Below are 16,877 nucleotides of genomic sequence, written 5' to 3' on the forward strand. Positions count from 1 at the left end.
TTAGTTGGGAAGAGGCTGCCATGGCATCTGCAGGTCTTGTCAATGAATTTAGAAATGAAGAAATTACTTGTTCCCTCTGCCAGGACTATTTCAAAGATCCGGTCATTATTGTGGAATGTGGGCACAGCTTCTGCCAAGGTTGCCTCGGCCAATATTACATGGAGTTTGGCAACATTATTTCTTGCCCTCAGTGTAGAAAACTAATTCTGGAAAGGAATTTCAGGCCAAATCGGAAACTGGATAAAGATGTAGAAGAAGCCATAAACCAACATGAGAGAAAAAGAGAAAAAATGGAGAAGGGATTGAGTGAAAGGCATCAGGAGCCTTTGAAGCTCTTCTGCAAACAAGAAAAGGTTTTCTGCTGTGCACACTGTGAGATGTCCAAGAAGCATGAAGATTACAAGATGGCTCCAGCTGAGGTTGCTCTTCAGGACTATGAGGTAGGAATCACCACAGAGGAGAGGGAGAGAAAATTCATCTGCAGAAGGGTTGGGATTAGCAGATCTAGATAAATCTGTTTCATTTGTATTTTCATTTCAATGTCCTGTTTTCCAGTCTGTCAGGTTTCCAGATGGGTTTTTTTTTTCCAAAATCCAATTCACCAGGTCAGATCTGAGGACAGAAGGGACTTCTGCTTAAATAAGAAGCTATATGAGATGGTCGGGAGGCATACCCTTCTCTTAAACCTATAAAAACATGTCAGATTTTTTACAATGTTAAAAAAAAATGTTTTTCTCTTGGGTTTGCTGGAGCCATGACACATAATGATTCCTGGATAGGATCATATGATGGATCCAGGACATGCTGGGGGAAAAACACTACATTAAAGAGTCTGGTGCTGCTACAACCATATAAAAAGAGATAAGGAAGGTGTTTCTCAACTATCCTCCTCTAACTTTCATGGATTGGGAGGAGGGATGTGCAAGTTGGACCCAAGTAGAATTTCATTCTTGTTAGCATTTGTTCTACCCAGAATTCTAAGGGAGCACAACATACAAATTTGCAAATTCACCCCTACTAGGTTTCTGGGTGGACCATTTCAATCCCTACAAATAATTCACTTCTCCATACTGAGTTGCAGCCACTTCCCAACAAGAAAGCTAGATTCTCACAGAGTCTTATTAACTAACTTTATGGAAAGGAAAAAAAAGGAATTAGGTTACAGAATCTTGGAAACTAGATGTATGTGCTTTAGGGGCCTGTCCACCAGTCATTTTGTTAGGGCGGAGATTCTACAGACTACCTGTTGAAGCAGGAGGAAGGAATGTGCAGATGCTCCAGTCCTGTAATATTTGGCAAACTACACTTCCTTTCTCAGGCTGCATGAGTCAGTAGAATGCACGCATCTCCTAGTTGGTGGGAGGTGGACAACAGTATATTCTTTCAGGTAGTCTCTAGTTTTGAGATTATAGCTTGCATTGTATGGCCATATGTCAAGTAAAACCAGACTTTGGTTGCACCTCCAGCATCCTGGCCCATATGTGCCCACATTGAGTAGTTCCATTCTTATCATTAGCAGGGAATGTTGCATGTAACCCAGGTTAGAAAAGTGGGTGGTTCAGGGAAAGAAGAATAATGCCACTGGCCAAATTCAAACCAAGGACTGTTAGTGTAGGAGACCCATGTAATAGCCACTATACTATTGAAATACTACTGTAGTAGCCAAGTTTAGGGAATCAACCTGTGAAAATGCAAGAAAGAAATGTTATTTTAAAGATGATTGCTGTCCATGCCTACAGGTGCTTTTCATTGCTTCCACTTCCTAACAGATTTATGTTTCTCCAAAAGCATGTGTAAGTCATGTTTTCCTGCCCTCCAGGAAAGGTGGGTGGCTCATTCTCACACTGGGGCAAGCAGGAAGTGCTGATCTGTCCTCAAGCTTGATAATCTAGTCTACACCTTCCCTGTCTTACTGAAAATCATTATGTGACCAGAGCCATGATGATGGAGAGGCCAAGACTGATGGGCCCCTCGGGTGACAGCCACAGCATGTGGAAGATTTCAGTTTGAAATGTAAGAGGAGTAAACAGTAAAGAGCTTGAATTAAGTTAATTAAGAAAAATGTACAGAAAAGTGCAAGAAATTAAGAAATTAACCCCCTTGATATTCACTCCCTCCCCCCAATCTGAACACCTTTCTTTAATAGGGACTGAACATGTCTTATCACCAGTAGACAATTCTTTTTTTAAGCTGATTATAAAGAGTTGTCTGGCTGCTGGTCACACAAACTAGCAAAGCCATGAAGATATATCTTTCTAGTTCTAAAGTCTAGAACAGTGTTTCCCAACCACAGCAATTTCCAGGTATGTGAACTTATTGTCCCAGGAAACGTCTGAGTTCATGGACTTGGCGTACCACACCCAATGAAACACACAAGGTGGAAATCTCTTTTTAATAACTTTATTCTGCAGAGTAAAGGACACTTGCAAAATAGCTTTCAAGGCAAGCGCCCCGCTGCATGCAAATCATTGGGTTTTTAAACAGCTGCAATCAGAAAATCATTACATCATAGGTTAATACAATTGTATTGGTAAACACAGTTAAAACACACCTAAAAAGGTGGGTACTAATGCCCAGAGGGTGGGCACTGGTTGTTGCTAAGGGGAATATGAGAAGCTAGCCAGTCCCTTATCTCTATAGGTTAGAAATGCTGCCTTCTGTTCTCCACTTATTACTTTCACTTTTCGCTGTAGCTGATAAAGTTTGGAATTCAGAAGGAAAAGAATGTTAACAAGATCTGCAGCTGTAGCCTATTTATTCTACTTTGTTCTGTATCTGCACTGGTTCCAGCAACTAGTGAAAGTCAATTCTGGGGCCATACATAATGTTCTGCTGTCTTCTTCAAATTCACCCTAAAATCACCATTCCATCATTCTTCTACTCCCAGAATTCCTGAGCCTACCTGGCCATTGATGAGAATTCTGGGAGCTGAAGTCCATATACTTGGAAGTTCCCAAAGTTGGAAAACACGGATTAGAAGGAGCCAATAGAAAAAAGAAGGGGAAGTCAATGTAAATGCCAAGAATCAAGGGATTTCTTAATAAAGTTATTAAGTTGTTTTTAAATACTGTATATTTCCAAGGGAAGCCAGGCACAAAAAGAGCTGTGTTCCATGGATGAGGCTACATTACCGGAACAAGATATTATCTGCTCTATTTGCCAAGAAGATCTGAGTGAACCTGTGACTGTGGCCTGTGGCCATAATTTCTGTCAGGACTGCCTCAAAAACTATTGTGATGAAAGAGAAGACCTGCATGAAGAGTTGGGGGAACTAAATTGTCCTATCTGTAGAGTTAAGATCAAAAAAGGGGATTACCAGCCCAACTGCCTGCTGGCAAAGTTCGTAGAAAACAATAAAAAATACAAATTAAATCAAAGGGGAAGGACTCTTTGTGCCAAACATAACGAACCCCTTCTATTGTTCTGCAAAGAAGAAAAGGAGCTGTTATGTGTGATTTGTGAACATTTACCAGAACACAAACATCACTGTGTAGTTCTCCTCAAACCTGCCGCCGAAGAATACCAGGTTGGTAGTCACCTAGCTAGTAAATTTGATCTTCAGTGTTTGATTTCTTGAAAACAGAATGCTAGAGAACTTTGAGAACAACAGCAGGTTCTTAAATCTAGGGGTGTCTGTGCTTTCAGTGCTGAGTAGAAAATGGAATGTGTTCTGTACCTGCTCATAGGCAATTTTATTCTTCTGTGTTAAAAAGAAAATGGACAAACCTTGGTAGATGTCATTCCTGAAGCCAAAGATCTGGATCTGAAGGCTTTTAAGCCTGAATATTCCCAGGCCCCAGCTAAGACACAGCTTCCAGCCATGAGAGATTTCATACTCATGAGGAACACCCTACTCATGAATATAGAATCTCAGGTGGCTGGAAGTCATTACTCACAAGGATTTCTGGCAAGTATATCCTCATCCGGTCATCATTTGAACTTGTTTATTAAGGGCTGAATGTGGTTCCATACCAGGGGAAGAGCTCTTGGGAGGTTAAAGAGAGTAGAAATTTTCCATGCTGCTGCTGATTTGCAGAGGAAATAAATGGTCCCTTCCCATCTTATGAGATTTATATCTCACCTTTATTTTGTAAAGGCAGCATTCCTAATGTTGCATAGGGCCAGATTATTTGAGGGATCATCTCTCTCTGATCTCTGCTGATCTCCATTAGTGTCTGCCTGTCCAGTGAGAATGGGTGCACTCCAGGTCCCTTCAATTAAACAATGACATCTATTGAGATCCAGGAAATGGGTCTTCTCTGTTGCAGCACCTGCCTCTGGAATAGCATTTCCCCAGGAGTTGTACATCTCCCATCCTGATGGTGTTGTAAAAGCTGTTAAACCCTTGGCTTTGCTCCCTGAACTGCCCCTCTCAGTTTCCTTTTGGGGTGTTGTGTCTATTTCGTCTGGATGTTCAGGAATTCTTATGTTTTACTGGCTTTTATCTCATTATGCAAGTTGGCTGGCGTTGTTGGGAATCAGGTGGCCTCTAAATTCAGTAAAATAAATAATAAAATACGTCCCCGTCTTATTTTTCCCACCACCACCACCTGTGAGGTGGGTTGGGCTGGGAGAAAGCTATTGGCCCAAAGTCGCTCAGCCAACTTCTGTACCTGAAGGAGGATTAGAGCTCACAGTCCCCCGGTTTCTAGTCTAGCACCATAACCACTACCCCAAAGTGGCTCTCTTATGGCTTATGGGAAAATGCAAGAAAGGAACTTTTATTGTAAAGCTGGATGGTATGTGTACATATGTGTGCATTTCGCTGCTTTAAGTTTGTAAATGGCACACAGTGTATGTAAGTAATACACAAAGAGCTATTTTGATTTGTACAGCATGACTGCTACGTTATTAGAAGCACATGTCTCATCACTGAAGAGGATTCCTGGCATGGGTGGGAGGGGTAAAAGAGCTGGGAATCCCCCAATCAGGAGTGGTGCTCACCACAGTCCAGGCAGAACGCCTGGCCTTCACCCTGGCGAACGAGGAGGAACAGACTGAAATCTGGAAAGAGGTTTTCTTCATCCAACTTCATTTCCAGCTGGTTAATGCTTGGGAGACAGCAGTTCAAGGCTGCCAGATGGAAGAGCCCAAGGCTAGTATAAAAGTAACTTATCTGTTTTCAACCTTTTCTTAAAAATCCTGATGCGAGCAAATCAAGCTCAGCAACTAGGCCATTGAAAATCAGTGCTGTTGTGCCCATGTAGACCAGAGTAATCTTAGGGCAATTCTGTATCATGGTCTGAATTCCAGTCCAGATTGCAACGGGCCTGGCTGATGCAGGTAGTCCTTGCTTAGCAATCACTCATTCAGTAACCATTATAACAGCACTGAACAAGGAGACTTATGACCAGTCCTTATAGCTGCGACCATTGCAGCATCCCTGCGGTCAGGTGATCACAATTCAGGCACTTGGCAACCAGCATTCAGCCCCATTTTGAGGGCACAAAAATGGGGCTGAATGCAATGTGGAGTCTGCAGGGCATGAGTTGGCTATCTCTGGGTTGAGCAAAAAGAACCATTGATTTGAATAAGAGAGAAGCTTATCATGGTTGAAGAATGGTGGGTGGGTGGGGAAGCTCAGCCTTAGCCACAAATATTGATATCCTGTTACTTTTGCTGTTACCAAATCTTCATAACAAGGCAATGAAGTCCCATGATCATGTATAAGCCTTATAGAAATGCAACATTTTCACCATCTGTTCTCTATCTTTTTCTACTATAAGAAGAAAAATTAGAAATGTAGAGGAAACCAACCACAGAACCTAGATGCCTATTTTTTAAAAATGAAATGAAAGTGTCCATCAGTTGTTGGTCCTTTTAGATCTTAAAACGAAAACAGAAACAGGCAGGTTTCAAAGAGGCTGATTCTTCTCCTGAGTTAAAGTTTTCTCTGTTTCCAACAGAAAACAATCCAGGAGCATCTGCTGTTGGAGCAGAAACGACTTGAGGCCTTGAAAAGGGAAGACAAGGAAATCAAGAGGATTCTTGTGGGTATTTTGAGTCCCAGTCCATGTATCTGGAGTGAGAGAGTGCCAGCAGATCTATAAGGCATTTAGTTATCATCTGATATATGCATCAAATACATAAGGGCTCAAAGTGGGAACAGGGACAAGTCAACCACACTAGACATCTCTCATATACGTCCTCTCCATCAAGTCTTTAACTTTGCTTTAATGAAAGTTTAAGTACATTTACTCAAACATGACTTCGCAAACAGAGATGGGCCAAAGAGGATGGGCTGGCCAGCCGTGCTCTGTTCTGTCCCAGCCCCACTCTGAACTTTAATTTGTTTAAGACTATGCAGGTAGTCCTTGCTTAATGACCATTCTTTAGTGACCATCCAAACTTATGATGCTGCTAAAAAGTGACTTATGACCGGTGCCTGAAGTTATGACGGCCACAGCAACCCCACGATCACGTGATTGTGATCCAGGCATTTGGCAACCAGCACACAGTTGCAGTGTCCCAAGGTCATGTGATTACCATTTGTGACCTTCCCCGCCAGGTTCTGGCATGCAAAATCAACAGGGAACCACTTGATTTGCTTTAACGACCACATGATTTGCTTAACAACTGCCACAAAAAATGTCATAAAATCAGGTCACCTGATGTCTCGCTTAACGACTGCCCCACTTAGCGATGAATTTTCTGGTCCTGATTGTGGTCATTAAGCAAGGACTACCTGTAATGGGAAAATCCAACATACTTTTAATATTTGTTCCATATTTTCAGCAGAATCAGATAAAGACATACAAACTGCTTCTATAGGGATAGAAGTTGCCCAGTTTCAGACAAATTTGTCATAAAAGCCCACAAGTATTTTGTGACAGGTATCATTAAGGTCAAGGGACTGCATGACAGTAGATAGCCTGGCTCTAGTTTTGGAGAATGAGGACAAAGGCTGCTTGTATTTTATTTTATTTTATTTTATTTTATTTTATTTTATTTTAGTTTAGTTTAGTTTAGTTTAGTTTAGTTTAGTTTAGTTTAGTTTAGTTTAGTGCCTTCAAGTCAGTTTTTGACTCCAGGCAGCTGCCTGGACTAGGCCCTGCAGTTTTCTTGGCAAAGTTTGGAAACTTAATACAACTTAATTATACACCCATCAAGAGCAAGCATTTTTTGGTGGGGGGGGAGGTGTCTTTGAGTCACTTGACTCCTGGTGACTGCCTGGACTGGTCCTTGTAGTTTTCTTGCCAAGATTTCAGAAGCGGTTTGCCCTTCTTTCTTCTTCCTAGGGCTGAGAGAGAGCAATAATTAGGCAGTATAAATCATAAAATGAGGTTAAGAATTACAATAATTGTTATCTGAACAATTAAAGACTTTATGTTAAGAGAAATCCAGATATCAGATGTGGCACAAGCCTGTATGTAGAGTTATACGCCAAAAAGTGTTTTTAAATTGAGTTAAATTCAGATTTACTTTTGAAATACAAAGTTATTTTAGACATTGAGGCATCTTCTCACAGCTTAATTAGCCATTTTTCTACAGATGGAACTGTGCATTCTTTCCAGTAGGAAATATACATTATCCTTGCATGAACAACCAACTTTGTGTATTTCACCCAGAAATCGATTGGCAGCCAGTGCTATGCCTTAAGTGATATAATTTGGTCTCTTTGATTCTTCCAAAGACAACTTAGCTGTTGAGTCCCCTAACAAATGTTTCCATAGTCATAATAGGCAAAGATAGTGTGTGCTGCAGAAGTCAGTCCTGAAGAAGAAGAAGATGATGATGATGATTAGATTTTTATCTCACCTTTTTTTTTACCACAATATGCATCACAGATTTAAGATCATGTTCTTTTAGGAAGAAACACTCTATCAGTCATGGCTGTAAAGAAAACCCCAGTCAATGTCTCCATTTAAAAACCCAATGAAAGATCTGGATAGATTTTTCTGGGAAAATGTAACCTATTCAGAATAATGAAACTACCACCTTTCTGTGTTAACATTTATGTTGGCTGTATTATAGCTATTTATTGATTTCAAAAAGCATCTTTCTGATTTGATGTTTCATGTCTGCAAATCATCTTAAAAGTACTTGCTATTGAGTGGCATGATAAACCTCAAACAATAATAAAAATTGCTGTAGTCAGAGATCTCCTGCACTTCCCCTGAATTAGTTTCATGTACTATTGCTGATCCTTCTCCCAAATTTATATTGTTTTCTGGACTTCTGGTGAGGATTCATGGTGAACTAGATATCCCTGAAGGAGTGGGGACAGCATTGCGATGATTGGCAACCAGATGGCAAATTCTGGCTGGCGAAGTCTCTCTGGAAAAAGGAGAGAGTGTGAGATTGCCCACTTGTACTCCAGACAGCTGCTCCTCATGAGTAGACTGCAGGAACTGAGGTTTTTGTGGTTGACTTGTCAGTCGATCGGCTAGGAGTTGAGAGATTTCTAAATTTATGTTGTTTTCCTACCAGGCAGAGTCAAGGGAGATGTCACAAAAGAGCAGGAATGCATTTGAACATATGCATGATGTACTACATGAAAGGGAGTACCTTTGCTTGGGTCAGCTGAGAGATCTGGAGAAAGAGATTGAGATCCTGGAAGAAGAAAATGCTGTTAATCTGCCAGAAAAGATTGCCTGCCAAGAGAAGTTGATTTCAGAGATGCAAAAAAAGCTATGTCAATATCCGTTTGAATTCTTACGGGTAAGATTTAAGGGGAGGAACCAATTCTAAGACTGAAGGTAGGGGGTTGAGAATACAGAATCCTGGATCTGATCACTGATTTTCTGCAGTTGTGGATAAGACCTGGGGCTTAACTCAAGATATTTCAAACAAATTCATGAAAAGGAAAGAGAAGGCCAGTTCCTTTCTGAGACAAACTACATTATGTTTTAAGGAATTATGTGCAGACTTTAACAGCTAGAGAAGGAGTATTTTTGGTTAAAGAGATTCCTTATTTGACTTCTCTTCCTTCAATAGGAGTGTAGTTATTAATATTATTATTATATACAATATTATGCTGCCTGACTCCCAAAGACTCTGGGTGACTCACAAGTTAAATATTAAAAACAAGAAAAAAATACAACAATCAATAAAAATGAATAAGAAAATATGTCAAGGATGACAAAAAAATAAAGTCAAGAAACCAGTTGAGGAAATCCAATTATGTTAGCCCCAGAAAAGCATGACAGTGAATACTAACTCTATCTTTATTGTAAGGTTACATTAACAGAATCTTGCAAGTCTGAAAGGACAGCTCTCCCTCTTTGCCTATACAGTCCAAGAAACTAGGGAGGGTCCCTTCCGAGGCGCTTTCTCTACCCCTTCTCCTTTGGACTCCTTTGTTTATCAGAAATTGTCTAGGCTTTGGCTGTTCCTCCTGTCTCCCAAGGTCATTCCCACATAACATTACAAGGTATGAATGCAATGCGAAGTGTAATGCCTGCTTGAAGCTGAATAATTTCTGGTGACCACCACTGCAGTTTAACAAAACTAGAACTTTAATTCAGAACAGAGAAGACTCTACCATCCCCTGCTCCACCCTGAAAAGCAATTTAGGGGCTTCCTTGTTTTCCTTAGTTATGGAAAATAAGGGAGAAAACTCTTTCACACCAGAATAAGTTATAATCTGCCACTTCTTTTCTCTTTCAGGATATCAAAAATATACTAAGAAGGTACGTGACTCTTTTCTCAGACCCCTTCTCCCCAACTTCACCAAAGAAGAGAGTAAGTTCTGTGGCATGCAAGAACCAGTCAGGAGTTTAGCAAACAGATGTGAGAATTTGCAGATGTGATGGCAAAAGGTCACAGATGCCTTGCCCTTGAACAAGAAAGCTTTGCTAATAGTTTGTCAGTACATTTGCTGTGAAAGATGTTGAAATTAGGTTTCCCAGGTGATATCTCAAATAGTTCATCTTTATAATAGGACATTCTTTAGAATGTAGGGGGTTGGGGGAGCTGAAATATTTGCTTCTCTACAGATAGGCCAACTCTTTGAGCAAAGTGTGACAACTTTATTAACTATCAGCTATCTGGTGAATGTGGTACCTGAAGCTAAGAATAGGCTAAAGTCTCATCTCCCAATGACAAATTTTCTTTGGTTCTCCTATTTTTGTGTGCCTTTTCCCTGATATATATTTTTTGCATGGTTCCTGGTTTTTTTTTTCCAAGTACTTTTTCCTTAGAAGAATGTTTGTGTGTATGTGTGTCTGTATAAATGCATTCCTGAGCAGAATCTGAGTTCACGCAACAATGTTCAGAAACGTATGGATTTGGGACATGCACGTGTTGTCTAGGTTCTTCTGTCCAAAATCTAGAAATACTAATGGACAAATTTCTTGTCTATCTTGGCAATCCTGATGTTTTATTTTCATTGAAATTCCTCTTCAAACAAGCAAAATATTGTTTCAAGAGCAATGCAAAAAAGTACTCACTAATATTCATATAGTTTTTATATATATTTCTATGTATATATTTTTCTTTGCATTTTTCTTTGTGTGCACTTTTTAAAAAATGCACACTGGCTCTGTTGCATACACGTATATTTCTATTTATTCCCAAAATACATTTTTGTATATAATATCTGAACTGTGTGCTTAAGGTTCATCATTTGGCAAGTTGAGAAATTGGCATTTTTATATTTAAAAAAATTTCAGTGATGAATTTCTTATATGTCTTATTACCAGCTACTTTGGACTAAGTAATCAGCATAATAACGTTTAACAGCAAACCTTTGCAGAGGAAGACACTATTTTTATTGAAAGTAAGCTATGGTTCCTTTCCAGATACGAAAAGAAAGAGGGTCACGTGGTGAACACTTTTTCTGAGCTAGAAGAAAGACTCAAAATTTACTCACAGAGAAATTCTTCTCTAGAAGAGGTCATGAAACACTGTCGAGGTACTGGAGATGAATATGGGATAGGGAGAAAGTGAGATCTCATTGGGTCCACATCCCCCTGATTGTAGGGACAGACTCCTCCATTAAAGAAGAATGGACTTTGAGACATCAGGATATTTCTGATGTTTGAAAGATTGTCCCTTTAATTCCGCCTCCTCCCTCCCCCCGCAAAAAAAAGCTGGATCTGACAAGATGCCATCTTTCCTCACTCATAATAGAGCTAAAAGCAAGTATTGTGTTGGGTGCATAAGAAAGAATTTCTCTCCATTAATTTCCCCCCCTTCCTCAAATGAAAAGATCTCCTAGGGTGCTAGTATGAATACCTTCCTTTTCTCTCCCATGGGCCCCTCCCTATGGCCATGGATACCACCATAAATCCCTGTGATGCTTGTTTACAAGTAATGTATTTTGACATGAAAAGATGTATGGCTGCGTACATTATTATATGATCATGCAAGTAATGTTTTCCATCCTTTCTTCCACATGCAGATTCTTTGAAACAAGTCCTCACCAAAGGTAACTATCTACTAGGAAAATAACAAAGCAACAAGAGGGGAAATGTTCTAGGGGGAATGGAAAGCTAAACAGCAACCCTTTGTTCAAGTGTTGAATTGTGTTGCCCTAAACAGCTGCTGAAGCATACCTCCACTGTGTTGGAAAAGACAGTGTTGATTATATTAATTTATGTATTACTAAAGTAATTTGGGAGTTGGGCACTAGCAGACATGGGAGGAGGTTCAAGTAGAGGAAATACCACGGCAAGACAAGGCCCTGCTTGGGACGTCCCATCGACAGATAGCTGAGGTGGCTAACATTGGGAAATCCTATCAGTGGCTGGAAAGGGCCAGACTAAAAGACAACACTGAGGCACTAATCATAGCAGCACAAGACAGGCACTAAACACCAGATCCATAGAAGCAGGGGTCTACCACACTAGACAGGACCCAAGGTGCAGGTTGTGTAAAGAGGCCTCAGAGACAGTCCAACACATAGTGGCAGGGTGTAAGATGCAGGCAGGAACAGCATACACTGAACAGCACAGCCAAGTAGCTGGCATTGTGTACAGGAACATCTGCACAGCGTATGGGCTAGACCCCCCCAAGTCCAGATGGGAGATTCCACAGAAGGGTGTGGAGAATAGCAGGGTTAAGATCCTGTGGGACTTCCAGATCCAGACAGACAGGCAGGTACTGGCCAATCAACCAGACATTGTGCTAGTAGACAAGGACCAGAAGACAGCAGTGGTGATAGATGTAGCAGTGCCAGGTGACAGCAACATCAGGGAGAAGAAGTATGAGAAGCTGGAGAAGTACCAGGGCCTGAAGGAGGAACTAGAGAGGAAGTGGAAAGTAAAGGCTAAAGTCTTCCCAGTGGTGGTAGGAGCACTTGGGGCTGTGACTCCTAAGCTGGGAGAGTGTCTCCAACAGATCCCAGGAACAACATCAGAGCTCTCTGTGCAGAAGAGTGCAGTGCTAGGAGCAGCTAAGATACTGCGCAGAACCCACAAACTCCCAGGTCTCTGGTAGAGGACCCAAGACTGAGGAAGACACAGACCACCCAAAGGCATGAGAGGGGATTTTTTTTAATAATAATATACATTGATTTATTTTTCACTCCGATTGTAGCTTGGTGCAGTGTGTGATAATATAGGAGATAAGAATAAAAACTGAGCAGGGGAGTATCCTATACAGTTCACTGATTGACTGACTGACTGATTGATTGACGAACACCTTAACAGTGTGTTGAACAGCTTTTCATACCATTTCCAACCTTTAGGGAAAGTTGTTGAGAAGGTGGTCACCCTGTAGCTTCAGTGAGCCCTGGTAGAAGTAGATTACCTGGAGCTCTTCCAGTCAGCTTTCAGGCCTGGGAATGGGACTGAGACAACATTGATTAGGCTTGTGGATGATCTCTGGCAGGAGTGTGATGTGGTAGTGCATCCATCCTTGTTCTCTTTGATCTCTCAGTGGCTTTCAGTACCATTGATCATCCTTCTGGACTGGCTAATGGGGGTAGGAGTAAGCAGCATGGTATTGAAATGGTTTCTTTCCTTCTCTAGGGCCAGTTTCACTTGGTGTTGAGGGGAGAGATCTGGCCCAAGATCCCTTATTTGAAGGATCCTTCAGGGTTCTCTTCTCTCTCTGCTCCTGTTTAACATCTATGTGAAGCCACTGGATAAACTAATCTACTGGCACAGGATTAAATATATCATCAGTACGCTGATGATACAGGAGGTCCTCAACTTATGACCATTGGTTCAACGACTGTTTGAAGTTAGGACGGCACTGAAAAAAGTGACTTTCGACTGGTCCTTGCACTTATGACTGTCGCAATGTCTCCACACTCATGTGATTAAAATTTGGGCACTTGGCAACTGGCATGTATTTACAACAGTTGCAGCATCCTGAGATCATGCAGTTGCCATTTATGACCTTCCCAGGGAGCTTCCAACAAGCAAAGTCAATGGGGGAAGCCAGAATCATTTAAAAACTGCATGATTCGCTTAACAAACGTGGTTATTTGCTTAATGAACATGGAAAAAAGGTTATAAAATTGGGTGCAACTCACTTAATGACTGCATCATTTAGCGACAGATGTTCCAGTCCCAATTGTGGTCATGAGTTGAGGGCTCGCTGTATTCAGCTATATTTCTCTACCCCACCCCCCCCATGCCTGGAGGCTGTGGGGATCTAGATGGGGAAGAACAGGCTTCAGTGCAGCCCTAGCAAGATCAACTAGTTCTGGGTTTTAGCCCCCCGCCCCCACCCTGGATCTGGGTCTTTTCCATCCTTAGTTCTCAATAGGGTTGCATTGCTCCAAACAGAACCAATGCAGAATCTGGGGGTTCTCCTGGACTTGTGGCTCCTGTTTAAGGAACAGGAGGCAGCTGTGCAGGGGGGTAGATTTGCTGAAATCTGTCTTGTGCACCAATTGTCTTCTTTCCTGGAGAGGGAGGCAGTGCTCATGATTTCTCATAACTTGATCATTTTCTGAATGAACTATTGCAGTGTGGTATACATGGGGCCATCCTTGAAGACCACTCAGAAGCTGAATCTGGTCCATAATATGGGAATATAGAATTATTGGCACGTAACTCTGGGTCCCGTCTATAGTGCTATCTGATGGGATGCAGGAAGCATACCTTGTCTGTCACAACACCTGCCCTTTAGAACACCATAACCCCTGAGATTCATTTGGCCCTGATCCTGCTGGCATTTCGTATATCCCTAAAGAGCTAAATATTCCCCCAGGCATGGGTCCTAGAGATCGAGTGAGCTCTCAGTGTGATTTTTCTCAATATGACTACAGTTATATGGATTGGTTTAGATGGTCCTTGGGTGCCATTATGTGTGTGTGTGTGTTGTTGTTGCTGTTGTTGTTATTTTGTCATAATTTCCTTGATTGTTGTGAGCCACCCAGAGTCGTTGAGAGTCGGGCAGCATATGAGTTTAATACATTATTCCTGTTCCTTTTGCTTTTCTTGGTTTTAATCCTCAGAGTTGCAACCAACTGCATAAATGAAATAAATAGATAAATCACAGTGCCCCTTTGTATGGTTGGAATATGTGTTATTCACATAAACAATGAGAAACATTTTAAAAGTGCAAAATCTCAAACTGGCTACATTGGACGTTGCCCAAGCAGTAGTATATGATGTTCTTTTAGACTGAAAGCTGAGTTCTATGCAGCTCTGTTAGGCTAGCCAGCCCGCTGATTTTATTAAGCAAATTTAATAAGCAAATTTAATTTGATTGGATTAAATGATTAAATTAATTAATTCAATTTAAAATAGATTAAATAATTAATCTGGCACTCAGTATCTCTGGATCCAGAGCAATTGGGTACATACTTCACAGTGGCGTCCTGTGAAGTCTGCAGCCAATTATATTTACAACTGTCACACATGGTGGCATTATTTAATGTATTTATTATTCACATTTATATAGCTGCCCATCTCAGTATATGACTCTGGGCAGCTCACAAACAATTAAAACAATATAAAGACACCAGAGTGGTTGGTGGTATGATCTAAGTCCTACCGACTTCTTGGTGCATCGTGACAACTGCAAGAGGGTCTCCTCTCCACTTTCTCAATATTGCTTTCACTCCTCTGACTAATGCAGTGTTTCTCAACCTTGGCAATTTTAAGATGTCTGGACTTCAACTCCCAGAATTCCTTAGCCAGCATCTAATTCTGAGAATTCTGGGAGTTGAAGTCCAGACATCTTAGAGTTGCCAAGGTTGAGAAACACTGGAGTAATGAATAAGTTCTGGCTCATCCTGCTTTATTAGGGATATGGCAGTTTTAAGTAAAATCACAATTATGCCTAAGGGCCTTCACCAGTTGATGTTTTCTTTCATCCTTCAACATGGTCTACTTGAGGAAGGGATTTTGTAAGATATTCTTTAGCCACAGAGACTCTTCAACACCAAAGGACTAATTGCTGGGGAATACCAATAAGGACTTTGGCCCTCATGTCTTGCTAGTGAGTTTTTCAATGACATTTCATTGGCTAATATGGGAATCAAGATGTTCAGCTCCACAAGTTTTCCATCAGCTTAACAGAAGTGCCTCTTCCTTTTTCTTTCCCTCTTACAGAAAGTGTGACCCTGGATCCAGATACAGCATACGTATATCTCATTGTGTCTGAGGATCTGAAAAACGTGAGATGGGCTGCCCAAAAACAGGATCTGTCAATGAATCCTCTCCGATTTCACCTGGATCCATTAGTACTAGGTTGTGAAAGATTCAGCTCAGGAAGACATTGGTGGGATGTGAAGATAGAGGTGAACATGGAGGAGGAAGAGATAGAATGGGCTCTAGGGGTTGCACAAGAGTCTTTCAGATATAAAGGGGATGGGATCCCCAGCCCTCAGAAAGGGGTCTGGGCTGTAGGAATGAATAAGATCCTTTCTGACCATGGCTCACTGAAAGAATCATCTCAACTTTTTTCCTATGCTTTCACGTTCCCTCAGTGGACCCATTTAACTGAACAACCTTTGCCTGGGAAGATCCGAGTATCCTTGAATTATGAAAAACGTTATGTGAAATTTACAGATGCCTATTCAGACACACTGATCTTTACTTTTAATGCTGTTTGTTTTTCTGGGAAGAAGATCAGACCATTTTTCTGGGTAGGGCGTGCTGTGAATATGAAATGCTGAATTTTGGGGAGAATCTGCATCAACCCATTTGGACAACTTAGAAAGTTAACGGCTTGTGAGTCTGGATTTTGTAGTTTTTGAATCCTGAGGGCCTCACCAAATTTAGAAGTCCATACATACGTGAGGACGTCTAGGCACACACATCGCACCCATACACCTTCTCTATCCATTCATTCATAGACACATATTTGTTATACAATCTCTGGGAAGATGATTGACCATGCTCAGGATAAATGTCCTTCCACTCCTAGAGCAGTCTATCCTTAGGAACATGGTGACTGCCAAAAGACACAAGTGAGGGATTGTCCACCTCTGTTCAAGCTAAACTGTGAAAGCCAAGGCATACGCGTAGCCCTTTTGCTATCTCCCCAGCTAGTCCAATACTGTATACTCTTGGGGCTCTGAAAACAGGCCTAGGTTTTTTTTGCAGGGCTTGAGGAGGACAAGTATCTTCAATTTTTTTAATGGAGAGTAGCATACTTGTTTTATAAATAAATGTGTACAATTTTGTCAGGTTTCTATATCAGACTGCATTTTTTTTCTTGGTTAAACCCCATATTTTTGTATGTGTTGCTCCCAATCTATATGTTTTTCCATGCATTTCTGTAGATCCTTCCTTCCTTCCTTCCTTCCTTCCTTCCTTCCTTCCTTCCTTCCTTCCTTCCTTCCTTCCTTCCTTCCTTCCTTCCTTCCTTCCTTCCTCCCTCCCTCCCTTCCTTCCTTCCTTCCTTCCTCCCTTCCTCCCTCCCTCCCTCCCTTCCTTCCTTCCTTCCTTCCTCCCACCTGCCCTCCCTCCCTCCCTCAGTATTTCTAGATCACCAGAATTAGATATCCCTAGGCAGTTAACAAATCAGGA

General features: G+C 41.3%; 1 protein-coding gene across 2 annotated transcripts; it reads left to right on the forward strand.

Moving 5' to 3' along the window:
- LOC103053255 (E3 ubiquitin-protein ligase TRIM39-like) lies at positions 1–16,536 on the forward strand. Of its 2 annotated transcripts, XM_088134663.1 has the most exons (8): positions 1–440; positions 3,083–3,526; positions 5,907–5,990; positions 8,431–8,661; positions 9,610–9,632; positions 10,743–10,855; positions 11,345–11,371; positions 15,456–16,536. In XM_088134663.1, the coding sequence occupies exons 1-8, from the start codon at positions 21–23 to the stop codon at positions 16,019–16,021; spliced, it is 1,908 nt and encodes a 635-aa protein (XP_087990789.1). In that variant the 5' UTR covers positions 1–20; the 3' UTR covers positions 16,022–16,536. The 2 variants fall into 2 exon arrangements, with proteins under 2 accessions (XP_087990789.1, XP_087990790.1); XM_088134664.1 differs by lacking the exon at positions 3,083–3,526.
- The last annotated feature ends 341 nt before the right edge of the window (positions 16,537–16,877 follow it).

Source organism: Python bivittatus, unplaced genomic scaffold (genome assembly GCF_059951505.1).
Source record: "Python bivittatus isolate LINGU-HERP-01145 unplaced genomic scaffold, Pbiv_v1 ctg000080_np1212, whole genome shotgun sequence".
Classification (NCBI taxonomy): Eukaryota; Metazoa; Chordata; class Lepidosauria; order Squamata; family Pythonidae; genus Python; species Python bivittatus.

Bases quoted from the DNA above. Each gene is read 5' to 3' on its own strand.
- LOC103053255 (XM_088134663.1), top strand. From the start codon at position 21: ATGGCATCTGCAGGTCTTGTCAATGAATTTAGAAATGAAGAAATTACT. The intron at 5,991-8,430 runs GTGGGTATTTTG...TTTTCCTACCAG, and splicing joins AGGAAATCAAGAGGATTCTT to GCAGAGTCAAGGGAGATGTC. The intron at 8,662-9,609 runs GTAAGATTTAAG...TTTCTCTTTCAG, and splicing joins ATCCGTTTGAATTCTTACGG to GATATCAAAAATATACTAAG.